General features: G+C 40.3%; 1 protein-coding gene across 4 annotated transcripts in view; it reads left to right on the top strand.

The window, feature by feature from the left end:
• USP6NL (USP6 N-terminal like) overlaps positions 1–18453 on the top strand; it is a 214965-nt gene that overhangs the window by 185223 nt on the left and 11289 nt on the right. For all 4 annotated transcript variants that reach the window (XM_077836674.1, XM_077836681.1, XM_077836689.1 and 1 more), the window contains exons 12-14: positions 4961–5026; positions 5116–5215; positions 9235–9387. In XM_077836674.1, the coding sequence (XP_077692800.1) occupies positions 4961–5026; positions 5116–5215; positions 9235–9387 (319 nt within the window). The remainder of the gene's footprint in view (positions 1–4960; positions 5027–5115; positions 5216–9234; positions 9388–18453) is intronic.

Below are 18453 nucleotides of genomic sequence, written 5' to 3' on the forward strand. Positions count from 1 at the left end.
CCAAGAAATTGTCCCCTACCCTTTCCAAAAACTTCCTGGATTGTCTGTGCACCGCTGTATTGCTCTCCCAGCAGATGTCAGGGTGATTCAAGTCTCCCATAAGAACCAGGGCCTGCGATCTAGTAACTTCCGTTAGTTGCCGGAAGAAAGCCTCATCCACCTCATCCCCCTGGTCCGATGGTCTATAGCAGACTCCCACGACGACATCACCCTTGTTGCTCACTCTTCTAAACTTAATCCAGAGACACTCAGGTTTTTCTGCAGTTTCATTCTGCAGTTTTTTTTGCAGTCTTCTCCCCAACCAGCCCACCAACCGAAGTTGGAGGAGTAGGGGGCTAGGGTGATAAGAAGGCCACCATTCAAACTCTTATTTGAGTGGTGGCCTTGTTTTCAGATAAGGTGATGATGCTTCCACCACCTTCCCTGGCTGACAATTTCTGGCAATTTGAGGACCTTATAAAGAGGTACCTGACACTCTTCAAATATGACTCCAAGAGGTCAAGGTCTAAAATCTTGAAGTCAGCAACATTCGGTAGGGTTGTGTTACCTGTTAATGAGGCTTCCTGCCAAAGACAGTGCAGCAAACACCTGCTACCATTCCACCAACTTGTAAACGGGAGGATAAAAAATATTATGTTCTTCCCAAGGACTCCAAATTTTTGTTCTGCCACTCCACACCTAACTCCCTGGTGATAGATGCAATAAATGAATGGGGTAAGCAGTGCTACTCCAAGTCTACACTGTATGACAAGGACCAAAAGAGTCTAGATCTTTTTGAATGGAAATCTTACTCGTCAATGACCCTGCAATTTCACATCACAAACTATAGGTAATCATGGCCAAATATAATTTTATAAACTGGCTTTTATTGAATACTTTCCACAGGAACATAGGGAACAATTTTAGCCCATCATCTCAGATGGTGAATTTTTAGCCAGAACCATTTGCTCAGCCTGTTGTCAAGATTTATTAAATATTTGGGAACCTTTACCCCCATGTTAGAGTTCCTGTTCTGACTTGGGACCTCAATCTGGTATTTAAATATGTCATGAGACCTGCATACCAGTCAATGGCAACCTGTTCCACTTATATATGAAAATGTCCTTTTTAGCATCTGTCACATTGGCCCCTTGGGTCAGAGAAATTGGGGCCTTGATGGCGGATCCCCCCTTTATGGTGTTCTTCGAGGACAAGGTCTCTTTACGCCCACACCCTAAATTCTTACCTACGGTACTATCAGAATTTCATCTTAAGCAGTCCATTCATCTACCAGTGTTTTTTTCCAAAACTGCAGACATCTCAACGGGAGACCTGTTTGCCTACCTCAGATGTTAGAAAGGTATTGGCTTTCTACCTACATATGACCACACACTTTTGGAAGTCACCTAGGCAGTTGTTTCCATTGCAGACAAATGCAAGCGGTTTGCAGTCTCTCTTAGAATCATAGAATCATAGAATATCAGGGTTGGAAGGGACCCCTGAAGGTCATCTAGTCCAACCCCCTGCTCGAAGCAGGACCAATTCCCAGTTAAATCTCTTCAGAGACTGTCGAGGTGGATCTCTTGTGTATTGTTGCCTGTTATGATACAGGTGCTGCTCAACCCTCCCAAAGGGTGATAGCACACGCTACCAGATGAGAAGCAACATCCACAGCATACTCAAGTACAGCCGCTACATGGGCTTCAGCACATACATTGTCTAAGCACTCTGCTTTGAGCCGTGCCGCCAGATCTTATGGGGCACTTGGTAATGCGGTACTATCTTCAGTTCTAGACTCAATTCTGAAGCTCCCTCCTCCTTCTAGGGATCCTGCTTGGGTGTCACTTGAAGTAGAGCATCCATAAGGACACCTATTGAAGAAGAGGCAGAAAAAGATGTTCCTCTTCAAAGTACTACTTGAAGTGGAGCACCCATAGGGATCCTACTCAAGAAGAGGTCACCTTCTGCAGGAATTACAGTTCTTCAAGATGTGTCCCCCAATGCGTGCTCCACTACCCACCCTCCTTCCCCTCTGCTTCAGACTGTTTTCTTAGGATATTTGGCTGGAGAAGGAACTGAGGACTATATACCCTCAGCGTGCAGCACAAGGATACATAGGACCCAAGTGGGTAAAAAGGATGCGGCTATTAGAAAAATCTCTGATCAAGTGCTCGAGGGGAGCAGGCACATCTGAAGTGGAGCACCCATAGGGGAACAAATCTCGAGGAACTGCAACTACTGTAACCTCCGTGACAGGAGGAATGAAATTTTTTCAGAACTTGGGCATAAGAAATAGAGTGTACACTCTGTTTACCTCTCGGTTATGAAATCCTTGGGCTGGGACTGTGTTTGTTATTTTCATTACAATGTTGAGCACACTGAAGCCAAACAATAAGTAATGTTCATGTAACCTTTTTAGTGGGAATGCAACACACATGCATTATGGCGAGAATAACTTCCTGATGACTGTAGCTGGCTCAGATACTACTTAAATCTGTTTCTATTGAACATTAATAGTATATACACTAAAATCTAATCAACTTTTTTTTTTACAATGTGCTGAGTCTTGTTCAGGCCATGCTATGACATATATTAGTTTGGAAATGTTCTCTTCATTGCAGTAAAAGATTAATCCAAAATCACAGGGTATATCTTACGATTTTTTTAAACTACTGTGTAGTGAAAACAGAGATCCAGTAGCTCACTTGCCTCTGGAATGAAAATTATGGCTTCCGTTTTCACGGTAGAGTTCATGCAGGTTTTGGACTATAGGTCAGAGCTTCTTATTGCTTTAATTTTGGAGGATTTTGGCTTACCAGGCATAGAGCCGCCGGTTATGCTCTCGGCCCTTCGTTTTTGCTTAGGTGCTTTTAATAAATCAAAGTAAACCAATAAGTAAAATAGTATTTAATAAGAGCAATAGGATATGACTAGATGATAAAACTTCATGGTGGTCAGTCATTCTGGTGATATGATGTTATTGTCCATATCCATTATAATATATTTAATAACCAAGAATAGTTCTTCCTCAGAACCTCTTGAGAACGATCTACAGAGTGTCAGCTACAGTATTTCTAGTGTAGACATGCTTTATTTAGAGCGTCTTAATAGTTCCCACCTTCTGAGGGACCTTTCAGCCACTTGCAAACAGGAACATCTGAAATCTCAATAAACATGCATTACTAGAACCTGCTAGATCTTCTTTGAATTATATATACCAGGCCAGTTTAGCTGTGTTGATTTTTTTTTTATTGGAACTACAACAATTGACACCAACTGAGAACCTGACCCACTATATTTTCTTACATGTGGTCGACTTTTGATTTACCTTATTTTACTGGGAAATTGCCAAACAAGCCCATTTGTTTTAATGACTCATCCTATAAATTCTTTATTTTTTAGGATTGTTTCAGATGCTTTTAGAAGTTAATTGTCACAATTTCTCACTGGGGATATGCCACATCTTTCTTACAGTAATAGTACCTATGAATAATTATTTTCAAATGGAAGTTATGGTTTACAGAGTCTCGACTATAACATAATATAACATTGGACATTAAAATTAACCAGTCGCTACTCTATATCTCAAAACTGCAAGACTGAACTATGCCATTGGTTTTACTGATCTAACACAGGCCTGAATCCAGAGAATAATCAGTAGTTTTATCTTTCCAAATACTCCACCTCTTTAGAAACTTCCATTATATATACCTTAAAATGAGAGAGAAAGCTGTAACACTGGTTGAACAAAGAGATTGAATTTGTTTACGTACTAGATTGTGATGATCCCTGCTGAACCTGTATGAGCAATGAAGAACAGCAAGGAATGGCAAAACATGTATGGCCTGTGAATATGCCAGATGACTATTGATTCTTGTACTGTCAGTCCCTCATTAATTCAGAACTTATGTTTCCGAAACTTGTGAAATAGCTGACTGTGACAAGCATGGAGGCTTAATTTAAAATTGTGCTATCCCATAGTCATCAGAGAAGACAAATTCAGTGTCACTTAATTTCTTGGCTGCCTCACCACTCAAACAGCAGCCTAGTCTCCAAGACTTTCACATTGTAACTAATGCTACAGTGCTAATGCAAGTGACAGGAATGGCAGTTGTTTTACAATTACAGAAAAGTATAAGCATGTCATGTCTCTTTGCTTCTTGTTACTGTTAGTTGTATTGATACTCAAGATACAGAAAGTTATTTCAGGCATAGCAAGCTTTTTCCTATTTAGAAGGAAAGTAATTATTTGCTATGCAGAAATATAAACTGTGTACATGGTGGGAAGACAGCAGATGACTAATGGAATACAAAACCTTTCATCTCTTAAACCGCTAGTTCAAACTAAGCCCCTGTTAGTAAGAAGTGAAATTCATTATCATTCTAATGATTTGAGGTCCTATGTGAAATGAATTGATTATCTTAGTCTGTTTCCTGGTGGATAGATCTCCACCTCACAAGATCACCACCTCATCTAGCACTAATAGGCACCCTTGCTAGCAGCCTTGTCAGCAGAGAAGTTAAAGATTAAATGGGCCTGCAGACTGAGCTCTGGCTCCTCCAGAACATGAAAGAAACATGCACTCTCTTCTGTACTTGTTTTGACAATAAGTGGAAGACTTAATGTTTCCAGGGGTACCTGTTAATATTCATCCTCAAACATCTACATCTCTCTTCAGAAAAAGGAGATGAAGGAAAAATATAAACAAGAGAGAGAAACCTGGACTGAAGCAACGTTGTTTGAAATAGAATTCTTTTGTGTGAAGAATGCCTGAACGCTATGCCCAGACAGCAGTAGCAGCTAAGTTCAGTTGTACAGTGAGCAAGTCTTAGGGCAGGAGTTAGTCTAACAGCTCACTTTAAGTTTTGGGCTGAAGGTACTTTGCTATTGCTCCAGGTTAAAAAGTGGGAGGCCTTTATGTGCTCGGCAGTACATTGCAGTGTTCTTAATAGAGTATTTGTAAATTGTTGCTTTTTACAGGACTCCCAGGAGATTTCCACTAGCTTTTACACAATGAAGTGGTTTTTTCAGTGTTTCCTTGATCGTGTGAGTATCTGTATATTTTTGTATTTCTATTTTTAGTCATATGTTAGGGTAAGCTGTTTTGACATTTCTGGCTGATTCTGTCATTGCAGACTCCCTTTACATTAACTCTCAGGATATGGGATATCTACATACTTGAAGGAGAGCGAGTGCTCACTGCTATGTCTTACACAATTCTGAAACTACATAGAAGTAAGAGATCTCTTATAAACTTAAATGCTAAACAAAGATTTGACTAGTTTTTAAGTAGTCTATTGTTTTTTAAAAATAGTCATTTCCTCTATTTGGCTTTTATTGTTAAAAATAATATATTTGCAAATGTTTTTTTCTCCTGTTTTGATCTCTCCTTTGTGACTGCATAATCTTTCATCACAGCACAGCGTGACTGTGATGCCCTCAAATTAACAACCTTCTAGATCATGCTATATAGCTGATGCTGGAATTACTGTTCTGCAAGGAACTGACAAAGAATATTGTTCAATTGCATGGCAGGACTTGAAAAGCTAATTATCTGATATCTTGGGTAATTGTGCCAGGAAATCTTAAGTGACTTTCAGGAGAAGAAATGTCTTATTTGGTAGAGTAAATTACTCATTATTATACAGTTGAACAATAGTAAAAAGGGATTTAAATTGTATTTACTCAGTAAATGACACAGCCTCTAGAAAATTGTGGGAATAAGCATTGTAGTTACTTGGGTTCTGGTAATTCTTTAATGTAGTGTTTTGCTAGATCAAAAGAGGGTTAAGAGTCTCAAGTTTGGCCCTTTCCTGTTTTTTGCTTTTTCCCTACTACAATTTTCCAGAAGCTGTTTCCTTTAGCTGGCATGGGGGATGACATGATGCATCCAAGCCTAATTCTGCTCTTTGGTGGACCATCTATACTTAATGCCACTCTGTGGTAGATACTGCTTCTCTTTTTCTTACCAGCTACTAAAATAATCACCTGTATAATTTTTCTTTTAACTCTGTTGCTTGGCTTGGCTTGGCTTGGCTTGGCTCGGCTCGGCTCAGTGCATTGGCTACATAAAAATCTGGTACATAGGCAGTCTTTCTGTGTTTCTGGCTGTTATAGAAGGTATTAAACTCCCCTTATTGTAAGCAGCAGAAAACAATTGTGTGAAACGTAGTTTTAGAAAAAATTCATAGCTGAAACAGATTCTCTCCACTCCACCCCCAGTTGCCTTCCTAAAGCAAACCAACATGTTAGTTTCCTAGCTGCGTGCAGTTACTCATCATAGGTTAATATGATAATAAGCTACAACAGGTTGTTCATTACTGTGCTGTTGATGCACTGAGAGAGACAACATCTAAGACATGGTACCTTCAGCCACGAGGGAAGTATGCGAAAAGCCAGTCTCCCTCATACAACCAATGAAATCTTTGCATGTAAATTAGCTGTCGAATAAGGATGTTGAGTGACTTACTTCTGATACTACTATGGTCTAGGACTGTTGGCATGGCATAGATACATGCCTTGATGTGTCATAGGTGTAATTCCTCTGATGTCAACAAATATCTTTGAAACCCTCTGTTAAAGTGTCCCATCCTCCTCTAGTGTGGTCCACACAGAGGATAACAACAATCTACTACTACTTTGTTACTCCATTAGCTCAAGTGGCAAAGATCTGTGGGGTGGATCTACAGGTTCAAATCCTGCACATAAGCGATATGGGTGTTAATATGATCCCACATGATTAAATTAGGGTTAATTTCAGGGTTTTTTTTTTTAAACTAGAAAAATTACACACACAACTACCTTAAAAAGAACACTATTAAGATTGCAAAGTCAAATTAGGAAATTCCAGATTGAAAATTGCCCTGTGCCATATTAATTTTTGGCCCCTTTGTGTGCTTGTGCATTATGATACAGTCTTCAATTTCAAGATCATGTGATCATGTAATTGTACTCCTATTAGCTTTTGTTTCACATATACTTTGCAGTAAGAAGAAATACAGACATGAGTTAAAGCTTTACATTTTGATGAGTAAACCCTTTAAATACTAGTAATCACCGACACCTAAAAGTAACAAGGTTGCTGTAGATTTTTTATTAGAATATATTGGGAGCAGGGGAGCCAACACCTGAACTGGAGTTCTGAAATCTAAAAGCAAACAAATCAAGGACTGTACGTATTGCGGCTTTTTTTGAGAGAGAGTTGGTCTAATGATATTGAGCATATCATCTAGGAGCCTGAACATCATACTGCCAAGGTAAAATTTTCAAAAGCATTTATGTCCCATTTTCTGAAATGACTTAAGAGCCCAAGCCCCATTGACTTTAAATCAGACTTAGGCTCCTAAGTGCATATGTCACTTTTGAAAATGGGTCTTGGGCTCCTAAGTCACTTCGATGCTTCTGAAATTTTATCCCTAGTTGTGGTTTCAATGCTGTCTTCTTTTGTGGCCTTGAATAAGTCATATAGGCCCATCAAAGAAGTCTCCAGGGCTCCATGGGAGTGCAGAGGTCCATGTGGAGGACTTTGCAGAATTACTATCTTAATCTCGCTGGGTAATTTACCCCATTTAACTATGGGGATGCTGCATCGCTATCTCTCTCAGGAGCTGCTTCTTAGTTTGTTCATAAAAATTTTTGAAGATGAAGAATGTTTATAATTGTTATACTACTTAAAATGTTCAAGAATCTTAAGAACAAGTAATGGTAGGAATCAGATTTCAGTCTTCCTCTTTATTTGAAAACAAAATCAGTATAATTCTTGTCCCACCCCCCTTTTTTTTGGTTTGATTTTGTTTGTTTTAAGTGAAGAGTGTTCAGTCTCAAGCCTCTGAGAAACAATAGTGATAATTTGGAGGTTTTTTACCTTAATACTAGCCTTTTAACATGTTCAGTGTAGCACCTCACTGTGTAAAAATATCAAGGACTCTTGGAGTATGTCTACTCAGCAAAAAAAATCAAAAAACAAAAAACCCTGCGTCTGGCTCATGGTAGCTGACTCAGGTTCATTGGACTCCAGCTGTGAGGCTGTGTAGACTTGCAGGCTCAGGTGGGAGACCGAGCTCTGGGACTCTCCTGCCTCACAGGCTCCCAGAGCCCAGTCTCCAGCCGGAGCCCAGAAGTCTACAAAGCAATGAAACAGCCCCACAGCCTGAGCCAGCCATGGGTGTCTAGTTGCTGTGTAGACATACCCTTTGAGCAGTGTTTCCTGAAGGAAAGACTGGGGAAGCACCAACGAATGGACCACATTGGGAGGCAGAGAAGAGGCATCATGGTCAAACCTCTCATTTGTTCTCCAGAGTCCCAGCTTTCAGTCTTGTCTGTGCTTAAAAGTTTTGTTTTTATAGCTACACAGGCAAAACCGTCCTAGTGTAGATTCATTTATACTGTCTAAAAAGTGTTTCTGCTGATACAGCTTATTCTGATTCAGTGAGCAAAATAAGCGATACCAGAAAAAAAGCATTTTTTGCCAGTATAACTGCTTCTACAGAAGGTCTTTTGCCAGTATAGCTACGTCGTAATAAAAATCATCCCCCTTACCTGACATAGCTATGCTGGTAAAACTTTTAAGAGTAGAATTGGTTTTTATATATATAAAAGAAAAAGCTGGAGTTTAGCTGTTATGACTGCAGAATAAAGCTTCAAAATGTGACCTGAATGTAACTGACGCAGCAATACATACCTGAATCTGCAGAGAGCCTGAAACAATCTCTCTTGCTCTACACTGCCACAGTCATTTCAATGAGTACTGACTCATTTGCAAATGAGGGCACCTTAAATGTCTTAAATTTTCACGGCTCTTCAAAGAATTTTAAAAGGAGGATAAGTATATTATGAACCATTTCCCAAGGTGGGGGGGGCAGGAGATGGAAGATATATAAATGAAAAAAAATCTGTTGATTTTAATGTGTCATATCGGAATTTTAGGGGTGTGTGATTAGTTTTATTTTTCTGAGGGGGACCTTAGTTTTAAAGTTTCAAACACTGACCGAGAGAGAAATATATGGGTACAAAAAAAGAGAAAATGTTTAGAGGGGTAATGAGTGAGTGTGTTTTATAGCATGCTTAGTAAATGTCTAGTATAAAATAACTGCCTGTGATTTTTTTTTCTGTTTAATTAGTTAGATGTGTTTCATTCCATTTGCAAAATTGTTAAAAGACTCTGTAAAGGCATTTCAACTCTGTAGTAGACTTTTTCTTTGGATTTTTATCATAAAAACTTATTTGTCCACAATAATGTTCTTGTTCCAATCTAGAACATCTGCTGAAATTACAAATGGAAGAACTTGTAGAATTTCTTCAGGAGACTCTATCAAAGGATTTCTTCTTAGAAGATGACTTTGTAATAGAGCAGCTCCAAAATTCGATGTCTGAACTGAAACGAGCAAAGTTGGATCTACCAGCAGCTGGTAAGAAACTTCCACCACACATACTGATCTGTACCTTAAGAACTTTTTTGGACAAATTAAGTATATAGTTGCCCACTTGTAAAGTGTTAATTGCCTGCCATTAACATCCATGAATACATTGTTTCCTCTTCACTACAAAGTGGTTTAAAAAAAAAAAAAAGGTTAGCACTTTATTGCATATATATGCAAAACACTTAATCTTTCTAGGTTCAGGTAACTGAGTTGAATTAACTTTATTAAGTTGAACTTTTAAAATGGGATGTTTATAAGCAAGAAGATAAAAATCAGGGGATGCTTACTTTTCAAGCCAACAGATTTCAGTCCAAGGTTCTAGATTGTTGTGTAGATTAACAACTGCACAAACTGCTATTCCCTCGAAATATAACCAGAACAAAAAAATCCTCCTTTTAGTCAGATACACCCTTTGAATGCCTTCTAGCTAGTCAGACTTCCTAGATCTTGAACTGATTCACCTCCTCCTTTCCCTCAAAAACTTTGTCTCTATGTTCTGTAGTGGAAGGAAAGGGGTGTTTGTTACTTTCAGCACTATGTATGAATTGCGTAATGGAGCACTCCTTTCTGTGTAGATATTCTTTCACCTTAAAAAAAACAAACCAAAAAACAAAAACTCCATCTTTAAAAATATCAAATTATCTTATGATGATTTACAGCTCTCTATAGCTATAAATACAATTTTATTATACACAAAAATATGTTAAAAGAATATTATTAAGGTTGTAAAGTCAAGCACTCAAAAAATAGGAAATGCCAGAATTAAGGTTGCTCAGACCACATTAATCTGGCCTCCTTCCGCATATGCATTGTGATACAGTCTTTAATTACATGCTTACTTGTTATTTTTTATCCTTGTTCATTGTGTGGCCCTGGACTTTATTTAGTGCACACTATTCAACTGTGCTCCAAAAACAGAATTATTAATGTCCTCATGCAGTTTCCCCCTCCCACCTATTTGTTCAGTCTATTTCTCCCATGCAGTCTGGTGGTTGTCCCCTCTGCATTTGAGTCAGGCTTCTTGCTCCACATTGCCTGGATGCCAGCAAGAGAGGTCATTGTGAGCACAGGAGAAACAGGCTCCCCGCCTCGGTTCCAGTGCCAAACGCACCACAGCCCGGAGCAGCTGGCAGCTGCAATGACGGGAAACTCCGGCTTCGCACCTCTAGCCCTGGGATGGGGCACGCTTAGGGGCTCAGCAACAAGGGCACAAGTGTACTCTGAAAGCTAGAGCTTTCCAAAGACAAAGTCATTAGAATTTTTTTTAACATTGCAAAATGTATTTTCCCTACATTTGGTCTCAGATACTGAACTGTTTTGGCTGAAATTCTCCACAAAAATTCAGCCGGAGGAAGATACCCAACATGGAAATTCTCCATGTTGAAGTTCGGTAAAGTTATAAGACCCTGCTTTGTGTTGCTTATCATGGAAAGGGTTGGGCTGCTTTAATAACATGCAGTGCTACTTACCCCAGTATAGGCTAGTTCTGAGCACTAGAAGGTGGGAGCGTCTCTCTCCTGTGTTCCTCTTGCTGACACCCAGGCAGCTTGGAGAAAGAAGCTGCCTGACTCGAATGCAGAGGGGATAAGAGCCAGACTTGTAGCTTGTGACAAGGAGCTTGTGGGGTGGGGGACTTGGACTGGAGGATGATGAGGAAGGCAGCTGGGGCTAGCTGGGCAAGGAGACTAGGGCTGAGAGCTAGAGGGGAGAATGGGACTGGGTGGGCAAGAAATCTGGGACTGGGAAGTACTGGGGCAAATGGAAGGAGGTGAAGGGGAAGGAGGACAGATCTGATGAGGAACCACAGGAGAAATGGGAAGAAAGGTCTGTGACCACTAGACCACGCTCCTCTCCAGATCCGGAAATGGAACCCATGATTCCTTAGTCTCACCATTCCTCTGCTGTCACCAAAAATCTGTGAAACCCACTGGCCAAGCATCTCTTTCATCCCCTTCTAGTGCTGGTCAATTCAGAAGATGACAGCAAACTACTGCTGTGAGTTATTCCATTAACTCAAGTGGTAGTGGTCTGTATGGTGGATCTTAAGGTTCAAAACTGCTGATGACCCAGGTGATGTCAACATGGTGCCACATGACGGAGTTTTTTCAGTTTTCTTTTTTAAAAACCTAGGAATTACACACACAAAACTAAGCTAAAATAACGTTATAAAGTCAACTTATCAAAATTTAAGAAATTCCAGAATAAAGGTACCTGAGCAACATTAAATTTGGCCTTTGCACTTGCATGTGCATTATGATACAGTTTTTAGTTACATGATCTTACGCTGTTTTTTCCACGGGACCTGTGCCTCATTCAAGTGTGTGGTGTGTTATGTATTTGTGGGGGAAGTATGGGTTTTTACATTATCCTATGAGGAAGATTAATATTTAGTGTTTATTTTTTGGAAGCGGAAGAGAGTTGTGAAGTGCAGAATTTTTACTGTCAGTGGAAATATGGTGTATGAGTGTTAAGAGATGTCCCCTAACTTGGCATTTCCTTGCTGTTTAGGGTTTATTTTGGGGGGGATGGGAAACTTAATTAAGTTTTTGTTAATGAGAATTTCCAAGGGTTTTAATAGGACAATTAATAGGATAAGCAACAAGGGCAGTAAGGTTGGACATTAGGAAAACCTTCCTAACTGTCAGGGTGCTTAAGCATTGGAATAAATTGCCCAGGGAGGTTGTGGAATCTCCATCATTGGAGATGTTTAAAAGCTGGTTAGGCAAACCTGGGATGGTCTAGATAATACTTAGTCCTGCCATAAGTGCAGGGGTCTGAACTAGATGACCTCTCAAGGTCTCTTCCACTCCTACGATTCTATGGTTCTATATTAGAGAGTCAAGAACCCACTCTGACTTCCCCTGAGGTGTACAGGAATATGGAAGTAGCTGGAGATGTCTGAGGTGGAGATCAGGGGAGAGAATGATCAGAGGGAACAGTGTGGACAAGGGAGGCTTCGAGAACAAGAACATCTTGGTATGTGTCTCGCTACCCTGGCATCCCCAGGACACTGATGAGGCAGAGGAAGCGCTGCTGGAAAAGGGATGATTGGGTACTGGTAGAGAATGGGGACTTGTTTTCCCCCACAACTCATCTCATCCTGGTGACCAGGGAGATGGGATGGGGGACTCTAGTTCTCCATCAACAAATGAGATGGGACAGTTTAGTGAGCTAACTAGGCAGTGGGTTGTAGGGTCCGTCCTTACCTAATAGTTTCAACACATCCAGTATTCCTGGGTTAGGGAGCCTGTCAAGTATGGTATTTGCTCTGCTGGACCAAGCACAGCTCTTCAGCTCAGAGGTGCCTCTGTCAATGCTCCATGGCTTTGACAGAAGTATGAGAGTCCCCTGCTTTGGAGATCACAATTCCTCCCCTTTGGGAATCCTATTAACCTCTCCTCCCCGACCCCATCCCTCCTGGCCTGCTTGAATGAGCCTGGGTTTGTAGCATAGGGGAGATATGTACACACTGGTGTTCATTGTCTCTTACTTCAAGATGAGGGAGGGAAGCAAGAACCAGGTCGGATAGGCCTTCTCTCCCCATTTTCAGATTCCTGTTGAGAGGAGAAAGAGATTAAGTGAAGTTTCTCAATCAGATGTATGCTCCAGTGGGAGTCAAATAATCTGTGAAAGCATTTTCCATTTGATTTTCTTCTTCTGAAGGAGAGGTGTCAGACTGAGGGAGACTGCCCTATGCTGTTTCTCATCATGATAGAAATCATGTTTCTCTTCCGTGTGTAACCCACGTTTATACAGTGTTGCTCTAACCCCCTTCTAGGGGCTAGTCCTTATACAGGGCTACAGCCTTTGTCTGCAGAAGCTGGGTTCTTTAGGTCAGGCAGTAGGGGCTCTTCCTTTTACATCCAGAGGTCCCCGGTTCAGGCCTTGCTGCTGCCCACTCATCCTGCAGTGTCACTTTAAAGCAGAAAGAAGGATTGGGTTTATACCAAGTTCTCACCAAGGGTAGTGAAATAGGACAAGTGTTCAATCCTAGGTCTCCCTTGGGAGGGGAGCAGGCATGTTCTTTAAGGAAGTGAGGTGTGCACTGGAGATGCATGTATTTGAGTGTTTGATGTATCACAGAGGAAGGGGAGGGGGGCTTGGTATTTAGGAGTAAATATCTCTGGGGAATGATAACCCATGGAGGTACAGGGCATGTATCTCTACCATAAGAAATTATGGAGTTGGAATACAAGTTATACTCCACAGTAGACAATGCAGATCTTCAGAGTAGCAGCCATGTTAGTCTGTATCCGTAAAAAGAAAAGGAGTACTTGTGGCACCTTAGAGACTAACAAATTTATTAGAGCATAAGCTTTTGTGAGCTACAGCTCACTTCATCGGATGCAGTGCAGATCTTGTTTGTTAAAAGGTGCGGCTCTTGAGCCAAGAATAGTTTGTTTTCAGAATTTCTTTTGCTCTTACTTTTGGGTAGCCAAAGTACTACTGATGTGAAAAAAATAACTATTTTTTAACATGGGGTGTGCTGCTACTTAGGTAAGATCACTGCAAACAAAGGTAACTGTGTTTTATTGCTGGATGGTGGGGGGGGCGGGGAGACTTTGATTTTCTTTTATTTCTGCCTTAGTAGCCTGGGAAACTCTCTGTATGTGTGGCATATTTTTGTTTGGGGTGAGTGGAAATATTACTCGCTTTTTTCACAAAATAAATATAAAATACCTTTATCCTAATCCTCGGAAATCTAGCAGATTTGTCTCCTGTTATCCTTAGCTGAGTAAGTCTGATGCTTCGTTTGTTCTTCATGTGAATTTCACAAGCCTTTGGTTTTTCTTCACTCTGATGTTCCTTTTGGTTTTTTCTAATCACTGTCTTCAGGCAATAATATTTTTCTACAGGCTCTCAGCATTCTCTTGACATTTAACCTTGCTCAAACCTTGTCTGTCTGATTCAGCTACTTGCGTGCTCTTTAGCCTTTTTATTTATTTATTTATTTATTTTTTAACGTAAACTTGTCAAATTACTATATGCCAGGTAGCAATGCATAGAAAAGCTAGTCTGGGCATGTAAGCATCCATTAGAGTCTGGGGGGTGGAAAAAGTTTGTTTTATCTTTTTTTCCTCAACTAAAATTGGAGAGAAGTACTATTTCCCTTCTTACATTCTTGCACTGAGCAACAATAACATCTTTAATTGTTATGAACTAAAAACCGTTTAAAAAGAACATAAAACTATAGCCTTCATCAGACTGTATCAGTCATCCAAAAATAGCAGAGAGCTAATTAAGCTCAGCGGAATTCTCCATCTGTCAGTCTCTGTTAGTACAGGAAAATCCAGACACCCTGTTTGGGCAGGCTGTGGTCAAATATCAAAAGAGGTATTAACTTTGCCCAGCACTTAAAGTAATGCAAGTTTCCTCCTGGAACAGCATTCCCTTGGTTTCTTCTTGTGTGGCTTTAAACTCAGAACCAAAGAGCTCCCTTTCTTCAGAAGAAGGGCAGGGGGATGAAGAGGCAGAAAAACGTCAGTATTTGGGGTTTTTTTGTTTGTTTGTTTAAATGGTTTTCCAACGTGTGTTGAGATGAAGCCATTAAATACTTAGTGTGAACATCCAGGTTCCAGGAGCACAATGAGATCACAATCAAATTAGTTGCCATGGAGCTAGCCATAAAGCATAGGGCACCCACTGAAATGTCAAACACCAAAGCCAGGAATATTGTTCATAGAGCAGATTGCATATCTGGCAGAATCCTCTCGTGAGTCAATCTGTGCAGGATGGCCTCTGCTAACCTGGTGGAAGCTTTAGGAATGTGGAGTGCTTCAGAAGATGCCTCATAGTTTCAAGCCCCTCCTTTCATCAAGCCACCAGAAGGACTACAAATGCTCACGTAGAGGCAAGCAACCCTTCTGAGATTTCTCCTGTGCATCCCCTCAAACAGTCTTAGCAGAAGAGAAAACATCATCTCCTGGGGCCATTACAATGCAGTGAGGGGTACACGGCCAAGAAACAACTTCTGAAATCTGCTAATGCACACTACCTCTAAGTCTGCATGACTCCAATCTCCATCCTCCTGATGGACCCTTTTGGAACAGGCTTTTACGCTGTGGGTACTTTGCTCTGTAGAGCAATGAGTAATGGAAGTAACTCATTGAGTTATGCCACTGAGTTTAAAAAAAAAAGAAAAACTCTGCAACACAGATTCTTTACTTCCCAAGTTTCAAAAATACTTTGAAATTCTCCTAAATTATGAGAATAACTTCCCACCTATTCTCAGTTAGTCACAGAATCAGTAACAAAATCAGTGTGCTTCCAAGAGGCCAGCCTCCACCTTCTCTGTAGACCTTAGGCAGTTGGGTGGAAACTGGATCCTGAATCTAAAGTTCCTGAACAAGTCAGTCAGGTCAGAATTCAAAATTTGAAGACCCTGAAGTCCACTCTTGCAGCAACCTACCATCCATATTGTGATCCACAAAGCACAAAAGTGGTCCCAAAAATCATCCTGTGACCCAAATCTCGCATTTCTTCATGTCTGTAAAGCCTTCAATGGAGCTACACCAATTTACAGTAGCTGAGAATTTCTCCTGAGGTCCTCTAGTAGGCACTGCTCCATTTTACATAGCCACTCTTTCTGTCAAATTCCAAACCTAGAATCTGCCTTTGTCATTTTACACTCTGTGTGTGTAGTAACCCTTGCTTTAATGTTTGGCTGCCTCAGTTGCACCCACATTTCTGGCTTTTCTGTGTGCAGAAAAATTAGTGGGAAGTTTGAATATCATGTTTTTCACAGGTTTTGTTTTTCAGTTTCATATTTTTCTATGAATTCTGCAGCCAGGTATGTAATATTTTAGTGATAATCTGCCAAAGGATGTATGCCATTAGCTGTAAATGTTAGACAGTGAAATGCATCTTATGACACTGATGAGGCAACAAAATTATGAAACTCTGCTTGATTTACTATTTCTAATGCTAGGTATCTTTTATTGTTTTTTGTTTCAGAGGAATTTGGGATTTTTCACTTATATGTTTGGAGAAAACAAACGTAGCTATTTTTTTATTTTTGTACTGCACTTTATTTATTAACCAACTAAATCAAAATACATTTCTATCATGTGTTTCTGATAATTTTTCTAGTGCTTGTCTGATGTGTATTTTCTGATGTTTAAAAGAATAGTAGGGCATGGAGTGGTGTTATTTCCAGCAATTTTATATATTGGTTCTGCACTATTTAAAAATCTTTTATTGCTTGACCTCTTTAGTTTGCACATTTTTAGATCACTATAAATGAAATTATGATGCAACTGCTGGTGGGTCACAGTTTTTTTAACTGAATCTTTCAGTGCAAACAAGAATTTTTCTCAAGAAGTGTAAGAATTAGTGATATAAAATGTAATGTGATTATAACTAGCAAATGACTATAAAAAAGTCACCTTGCTTTGACACAAAACTACCCTGTGAGTCTGCTAAGCATTTTTAATTAATTGCATTATTTTTATTCTAAATAAAAATGTTTATAATTATAAAGTGAGTTTTTGCTACCATTGGCACTGCAAACCTAACATAGCTACAGAAGAGCAAACTGTGTATTCTCATCTGCCTCGTGCTCCATCATCAAAATTGCCATCCAAGTTATAACTACAGAATCCCCTTTTGTTGATGATGGCATTTTGTGGAGCAAGAAGGTAGTCTGACTTTCTGATAGCAACTTGAACTTCCGGTACAATCAGTAACATTTTAAAAAGTCCATTTTGACTTGTAAATGGAGCAAATAAGATGGAGAAAGTCACTGATGCTAAATAAACACAAAATACCAAGATGTCATTTTAACTGAATAATTTTTCTGACCCTTTACCATGCTTGAAAACTGTATTAGAACAAAGTGTGTATATGCTTGCGCTGAAATTAAGGACTAGACTGTTGTTCACCGGAGAGAGCACTTAAAGCTCTCTACTCCAATTATATGTCTGTTATTCAATACAAGAAGCTGTTAGTGCCTACTGAAGCAATTAATCTGTAAAGTCTTGTAGTTGGGATTGATTTCCACTGGGTGGTGACAGAGACTTTTTAGATCAAGAGTAAATCAGTAGAATAAAAACCCTTTTAATGTGACTCTAATTTCAGATCATTTTAGGAATAGTCGTATTGTTTTCCCCCGTTTTTTGCTGCTCTCTCTGGTTTTTGGTACTGATGCTGAATGGTCTCCCCTAACTTTAGACATAGGACAACCAAATCATTACATGCTTCCACAAAAAAATGGCACTGTATCAACTCTGTAGTCAGGGCCGGCTCTAGGTTTTTTGCCGCCCCAAGCAAAAAATTTTTTGGCTACCCCCCTTGTTGGCCGGAATGCCGCACCTGGAAATGTGCCACCCCTGGAAATGTGCACATAGGCGCCGACTCCATGGGTGCTCTGGGGCTGGAGCACCCCTGGGAAAAAAATTGGTGGGTGCTCTGCTCCCACTGGCAGCTCCCCGCCCTCACCCACCCAAACTCATCTACACTCTGCTTCTCCTCCCTCCACCCCTGGGGGACGGGGGAGGAGGGGCGGCGGCGTGAGCCCCCACCAGAGCAGGGTAAAGTCAGCACCTATGAGTGTGCTGCCCCTGGAAATGTGCCACCCCAAGAACGTGCTTGCTTGGCTGCTGCCTAGAGCCGGTCCTGTCTGTAGTTTCTCATGCAGAGTTTCTATCAGATTCCTTTTGAGGAAGGCCCAATAATTAAACCTTTTGTTTAGTTTCTTGGTATGTTAAAGGGGAGGAGGAGGGAGAAGAATACAATTTCACACCTCACTATGGATCTAATAGTGGCAGGCTAAGAAAAATCCAGTTGCCCAGAAAGCTCCAGAAAACAAAACCAGCACATTTGGGCAATAATAATGTTAATTATTACTACCAAAACAGCCACCGGCAGACAGTTTCCACTTCATGTTTTCTGTTTTTTCAGTTGCCCTATTAATATTATCTTTTGGTGCAAATGCATCTTAAAGAGAAGATTTGTTAACCTTTATAAACGATATAAAAATACCCAGCCCAGAAACTACTGCTAACACGATAAAAATGGGCCCTGCAGTCAAACAAGTGAGTGTGCCTTGAATGTTCG

This window comes from Eretmochelys imbricata, chromosome 1 (genome assembly GCF_965152235.1).
Source record: "Eretmochelys imbricata isolate rEreImb1 chromosome 1, rEreImb1.hap1, whole genome shotgun sequence".
Taxonomy (NCBI): domain Eukaryota; kingdom Metazoa; phylum Chordata; order Testudines; family Cheloniidae; genus Eretmochelys; species Eretmochelys imbricata.